At 41.5% G+C, this 7,233-nt stretch overlaps 1 protein-coding gene across 7 annotated transcripts in view; it reads left to right on the top strand.

Annotated features, from left to right (window-relative positions):
• Nucleotides 1-1,744: 1,744 nt before the first annotated feature.
• The window catches only part of carmil3 (capping protein regulator and myosin 1 linker 3), a gene marked incomplete in the record, with an annotated part of 154,774 nt that continues 149,285 nt past the window's right edge, over nucleotides 1,745-7,233 (top strand). For all 7 annotated transcript variants that reach the window (XM_014004474.1, XM_014004476.1, XM_014004475.1 and 4 more), the window contains 1 exon segment: nucleotides 1,745-2,057. In XM_014004474.1, the coding sequence (XP_013859928.1) occupies nucleotides 2,000-2,057 (58 nt within the window).

Genomic DNA, 7,233 nt, shown 5'->3' with positions numbered 1-7,233 from the left:
GGGAAAGAGAGTAAATGGGTGCCTGGTTCTGTAGGATCAAAAAAATGGGATAACCAGCACTCCAAACAAATACTATTAATAAGGGCAGAAAACAGGACGCGTTTCGGCTACATGCCATTGTCAACTTGTACAAGTACAATCATATTTCTTGGAGTGCTGGTTATCCCATTTTTTTGATCCTTCAGAACCAGGCACCCATTTACTCTCTTTCCCTTTTTACAAGGAAACTTCAGTTGCGCGCACTATTTTTTTTTATTCCTCTACTCTGTGGAACCAATGTGACTATTTAAGCAGCTCAGACAGTAATCACTTGTTTTAACATTGTTTTATCAGCAACAATAAATATATTCTATTCTATTCTATTCTATTCTATTCTATTCTATTCTATTCTATTATATTATATTCAGGCAGAATATTTACTGTCAGTCAATTTTAATTGATTTTAGTCTTTTGTTTTGAAGCTGGACTTTGATTTTAATTCACAATGTTTTGAATTAATTTGATTTTATTTGACGTAGCTTACYACCATCAGTGCAAGACTTGGTAGTAACGACRTTTACTCAGTTACATTTACWTAAGWAWCTTTTTTGAAAACAAATMCTTTTAGGAGTATTTTTACTACACTGTGCTTTTGACTTTTACTTGGGTCMTTATATTATGAAGTATTGCTACTCTTGAGTAAAATGTCTGAATAATGTACCCACTGTGAGTAACTTCAGYGAAGCTTCTTTTTCTTAAAAAAAATTCACCAGACACAGACACACGTGTCTTTATGTGTCCCTGGGATGGACTTGCAACCAGTCCAGGGTGTAACCCTCTCCAGCTGGATATGGGCACCACTGTGACCCCTGTGACCCTGACAGGTACAATTGGGTATAGATAATGGAAGGTGGAATGATTTGGAAAATGTTTATTTTTGCCTGAATTTGTTATTTTGTAATTATGTTATCTATATTATTTTCATTTTAATCTGTAAAATACCTAAATTTCTACATAGCCTTCTATTTTGATCTGATTGTGTAATTTTTACATGTTCCTCTTCTAATATATGATTGATTTCAGTATTTAAGTAGCCTTTTTACCATTTTTTAAAAACTTTTATTGATTCATTTTTTGAATGGCAACATTTTACTTTTACTTGAGTAGAAATATGTTGAAGTAAAGGTACTCTTACTTGAGTTGAGTTCAAATTTTGGTGCCCACCTCAGTGAATGATTGGCTCAATAAAAATTAAGGTCTTATTTGAACCATTTTATCAACTTTGGTTAATTTGTTCTGTGTGCTGTGGAGATAAACTTTAACTTGACGTCATCATTCTCACCTTCACTGGTGTTATGTCTCAAACATAATAAAACTAAAGTTACTTTCTGACTTTTTAAACGTGATGAACGGTGTCAACTTCTGGAAATCTCYGGGTTCTCAAGTTATCTTTTCTACAAGATCAAACCGATGTAATTCAAGAGATATTTTTCCTCCAATTTCTTAATTTTGATTATTTTTTTAAATACTTGGATCTAATCCAGGTAACTTTAACCAAAACACTTCGTCCAGCAGGGATGGATTGCATCATTTGGCAGCAATAGTCCTAACTAATTAGATGAGTTTGAAAAAAATCCAAACCAATAAATAAATAAATAAATAAATAAATAAATAAATAAATAAATAAATAAATAAATAAAAGCTCCCACCACCAGCTCCAGCCTCTCGCTCCCCCTCCCTCCCCCTCTTCCTGCTCGGTGCCGGAGTGCTGGAGTCGCTCGGTGGATCYCGCCAGAGCGCGCATCTCCGCATCGCTTCACGCCTCGCGGTGCGGGACTGCTGCCRCGCCGGGACTCACAGGAGAGGCAACAAGAAAGAGTGCGGGTGTGGGGGGAGAGGAGGCAAAAAAAAAAAAGTGAACAGCGTTCAGTGTGTGTGGGGGGGCAGAACGCGTGGGAGAGGAGAGGAAAAAGAGAAGCGGCCGGAAGGGCGGCAGGAGCGGAGAGGAGCGGAGCGCACCATGGCTTCAAAGGAAACAGCAGCCGCCGGCTTCTCCAACGTCAGCAGAGAAATCACAGGTGAGTTTGGTTGGACTTTGTTTTTCTTTTTTTTTTTTTAAGTGAGAGTTTTCAGATTCTTATCTATATTTTTATTTGTTTAAATCAAAAAGCAGAATGTTCAGAGGAAAGATTGTCTTGGTTGGGCAAGAGTTCAGATGTCTCACAGGACAGAAACAACAATAAGAATAAGAATCTCGTTTTGCTTGGTTTAACTCATTCATCATTCAGTTCACCACTTCTGAAACTCATCCAACGAGTCCCGTTTGTTGAGTTATTTCTCGGCGTCCACGTGAGCGCGTCCGTGCGCTTTTCATCCTTCATTGTGGACTTTTTTTCCTTCCCATTTTCTTTATTCTCTCTGTATGTGCGCGCGCGGGGGTGGAGGTATGACCGGGAGCGCTTTGCTTATTTGCGCGCGGGCTGAGCGTCACCGTGCTCGGGCCGACGGGATGTCAGAGAAGGTGCGCCTCTCACTGTTAATTATCCTGATGTGGAGAGTTAAGTCTCAGCCTCGCCAAGCTCCTTCTGTCTGGTCTGCTGGGGAGTGAGGGGGGCCAGGTTGGCTCATTAAAACACCTACGGCTGGGTGGTGGTGGGATGGGGTGGGGGGGATCACAGAGGAGAGGAGGGACTTGTCAACAAGTGAGGAGAAGAGAGGCTCCTGTTTTATTCCCTCTGGGAGCAGAGTCTGAGGTCACCCTGACAGGCCTGACAGGGGGTGAGGGAGAGGGGAGGAGGARGKGGGGGCAGTGCATAGTAACTTAAATGGTTTAAGTGATTGGGTCTTACCCAGTCTAATGCCAATAACTCCACGTTTGTCTTCAGCTGATCCTTCTTCTCTCAATCCACCAGTGGGYCCCCACTCAGCCCTCACCCCACCCCTGTCTCATCTTCCCAGCATCTGCCGCTGCTCAGTCGGGCATGGCAGCCAACTTCACGGCTGTTGCCGGATCGGAGAGGATGCAGTACAGTGAGGGAGTTCGGGAGACTTTGACACAATGGAGTGTAGGGGACGCAGCATGAGCCGCTGCCTCTCCATCTGCCGGGGCCCCGCGACGAGCGCATATTTTAGTGTGATGGACCCTGTTCAGAACGTGGGCTCTGACTATCGGTGCAGCTTGTTGGCATATGTCCCCGATTGCCTATGTGTTGTGTTTGGAGGCTGTGATTTTCAGGATGTATTATGCTGGTGGAGGGGGAGATGTTAAACAGAGGGGGGCCTTGGGTTAGTTACAGCAGAGCGGACTGGTGTGGTCCCTGAAGGTAGCAGCTCTGTTTGGTTCCACTGAGATGAGTCAGATGCTTCTTTCATTTTCAGGGGGCAAAAAAGGAATCCATCATGGTTGTGTCTCAGTGGGCTGAGAGTTGGAGACTCAAAATTGCAAGAAAATAAGCAAATTTTCACTTGAAAACACACTGGATTTGTACTTAGAAAATGTAGGTGAACCTCTATGGAAATAAATTGCAACATTTGTGCGAGCAGCAATTTGCAGACCTGATAAATTTAGACTGTTTGCAAAAAGTGTGCAGTAAGTCATATGAATTGCGAGAGCAATGTCAACCCCTTCGGACATTTACTTGTAGGCCTATCTTGACTCTTGATCATTTGTAATTTTCACAATACATTTATATACTCTTAAACACTTTGATGTGGGGGCTCYGGGGGGCAGGGTTGGAAGGGACAAGCAAACTGTGGGCAATGAAAATGTACTTGGAGGCAAAGATAGAAGCATCTGCAGCAGCAGAGAGACTAGGGGGAGGGAGGGGGTGAGTGGGACAAGGAGCTTGCCGGCCACTTAAATTTATTTGAAGTAAAGTTTTTGAAAAMCATCCACAAGACTTTACTATACGTCTCTATCCATGCAAAATAAAACTTGAGTATGGTTATTTGAAGAATCATAGTTTTTGTGTGATTTATTTGCAAAACTGTTCATAGGTTTGTGAACATAATTCCATTGCCCACTTCCTCCACCTATTATACCCACCTCACTCCTCTTTATCTTGGCAGCTGTCCCTTTGTTTCTGATTGCTGTACACTTTCATATGAAGAGTTAGACTTTGACTGGCCCTTGCCTTCCTACGCAGTTCCGCTCAATTCTATTTTACCTTCACTGCTCCGTCTGGGAACGAGGATTTCATCGGGAGCATTTCATCCGGGCCAATCAGAGAACAGAACGTCGATTTTCTGTGCAGTGTCTGCTTGTAGTTTATTTTACCTGGGCCAATCAGCAAACAGAAGGCGGAGTTTTGAACAACGTCAATTTTCTGCACAGTGTCTGCTAGTTAGTTTAGCATACAGCAGTGGAGGAAGTGAATGAAGCCAGTCCGTGTTGATAAGGCTTCCAAATTAAAATAAAATTGTCTGACAGAGCAGCAGCTCTCATTTACAGCTGTCTTGTCAGTAGGGTTGTTTACAGCGCACATGATTTCCAGTTAGCTTCTTAGCTTAGCCTCCTTCACAGTGGAGCTCGCGTACACATACTGTACATTGCGCCCAAATGATCCAATCATTTTTAAACTTTAGCAGAGGCCACGCCTCCAGCAAGAGTAGCTCTATAACCGAGAGTCCAGACCCTCRTATAAAGCAAAGTGAAGGACGAGAGTCTGGTTTTTACCAGTTTAGCTTTTCACCCATTTTATATATATTTTTATTATCTGCTTGATGTTTAGATTTGGGTATTTGGGTCCGTTGTCTTAGATTTGTTTTTAAGTTGGTTTTATGAGTTTATTAGTGAGTTTTAATATTGTGATGTTTTTATTTGTTAACTGTATTTTACACTTTTATTTTATGTTGCTAAAAGCCCATCTAGGGACAGGTGTTGCAAATTAGCTCTGGCCATAAATGTTGTGGTGTATTGTATTGTTAATTCATGACACTTGTCCCTATTCAAATAAACAATAAATGGAATGAAATGAGAAATTTCCAGTCCTTAGCCTGCTCCTATAGAAGATGAAAAACATCTCCTGAACTGTAGATTTATGGAAACTAAATTAACGAGGGTTTCAGGCTGCTGCAATAGTTTATTGAGACAAGATTTGTTGCCCACCATTTTGAACATGTTCAAAATCCAATCAACAAAACGGTGTCTTTGAAACTAACGCAAGGCAACCGAGAACTTCTGCAAAGGTTTTAAAACATTTTGAACTCTCTCTCACAAACGTTATTCTCCATTTAGTGTCCAGCAGCGACATCCCAGTGATTTACTCTCCAGGCCCCATGTGAAGCTCCGTATTCAAATCTAAGTCAATCTAGTTGTTTCGCWGCCAGTTAAAAGGTTGAAGGAGTAATCCACCTTTGTCTCCTTCCAAATGCAAAATCAGGGACAAAATGTAGCACACATAAAATTATATTAACTCAACTTGGGTCTATTTTATTATGTTTCATTCTGTTTTTGAATGGACTATATTTAATAAAAGTTCTAAGGCAGATTTTCTGTTGGGTTTGTTGGATCATTTCCAAAAAGTGTCACCTGCTGGTGTCCTAAATCCAAGTTTAATACCTTGATGTTCTGCTTACATTTCTATTTTAAGACACTAATTCCACTAAACACAAATGATGAGAAAAACAGTAAGAAAGTGAAAAGTGACATTTTTATTTTCTCCTTGACTTGATCAAATCTAAAGTCTTTTTGTCAGATGTTACCTCACTGTTCTACAAAGATATAAAAAAAAGGTTACAGAAAAAATAACATATGAAGAGATCAATGAGATTGAGATCTGATGACTGTAAAGCTGAAGACAAATTCCTGGATCTACATCTGTAAACATGTTAGTACCCTACAGGCAATGATACATTTCCACACACTGTCAAGTTATTTAAAATAACCAGACTCTTGATGTCACAGTTTGTGATCATACACACTTACTGATTTGACTTTATTATTCACAATATTCTAACAAAAAATGGAACTTTACAGCAGTGCAATATTATTCATTCTGTATATTAATATCGCATATTAGCACCAGCTGCCTTGTGTGATTTATATCATTCTGCTAATAATTATTAGGCTATTGAGGAAAGTTGCAACTCTTTGCACCATGATGTGAAGATGATGTYCACAGCTTCAGTAAGCTAGGGTCAGTGCGTCAAGGGCCCGGCCTTTGGCTGTTGCTCTTAGCACACTGTACTYGACCCGTGTGGCCCTTCGAGCAGCTGGTGGGCCCACAGGGATGCAAACCTGTGGTGTTCATTTGGGTGAGCCCAACCAGGCCTCATGGGTAGAGACCCGATCACCAGGGACTTGCTGACAAGTCCCCACCCCCTGGCATGGCTCCAGGGTGGGGCCCCGGTAATCCATGTCCAGGCGGGGGACATTGAGCTCCTTGTTTGCTATCATCCCTACGAGTGTTATGAATCGCTCTTTGTCTGGCCTGTCATCTTAGGACCAGTCTACCATGGGAGACCCTACCAGGGGCAACTGCCCCAACTGCAAAGTTCCAAACATCATTCAGACAAACAAACTCCTCCCTCATAAGAAGGTAACAAATGAATACTTCCCCCTCCGGATTTGAAGTGAGGCTTTACCTCAATTATGTCAAGGTTTTGTTCACAAGTGAGGGAAGAATGGAGGACGGCATCAGCAGACAAACTGGTGCAGATTGTTGCATTGTGTATTTTGTAACTGTCTGTTGTGGTGAAGAGGGAGCTAAGCTGTTAAGCAAAGCTTTCTGTTTACAGATCGATCTACATTTCTACCCTCACCTAGGATTACAAATCCTGGGTTATCCTCAAAATAATGACTTCACCGATACAGGTGGTCAGAATGAGTTTTTTCCACAGAAGAGATGGACTCTCCCTTAGAAACAGGGTGAGAAGTTCAGATATCCAGGAGAAACTAGGAGAAGAGCTGCTGCTCCTCCACATTCAGAGGAGCCAGTTGAGGTGGTTTAAACATTTGACAAAGACTTCCCCTGGACACCTCCCTAGGGAGGTTTCCTGAACATGTCCAGCTAGGAGGAGAGACCCCATACATGTAGAAGAGACTATGTCTCTTGGCTATAAAGGAATCCTCATGAAAGACGAGGTGGCTGTTTAGCTCTACCCGTTTAATATGTTAACCTGTTTTGAAAGGAACAAAGTAAAACCAACTCACTATATGCTGAGCTGGTTACTAGAAGAGTTATTATTTTGATACTTTTATTTGATCTAATCTTTAAATATGTTCTTATTGGTATAACTCATAAAATACACACA

This window comes from Austrofundulus limnaeus, unplaced genomic scaffold (assembly GCF_001266775.1).
Source record: "Austrofundulus limnaeus strain Quisiro unplaced genomic scaffold, Austrofundulus_limnaeus-1.0 Scaffold24, whole genome shotgun sequence".
Lineage (NCBI taxonomy): Eukaryota > Metazoa > Chordata > Actinopteri > Cyprinodontiformes > Rivulidae > Austrofundulus > Austrofundulus limnaeus.
The sequence above is the reverse complement of the archived record's forward strand: the minus strand, read 5'-3'. Positions and strand labels throughout refer to the sequence as shown.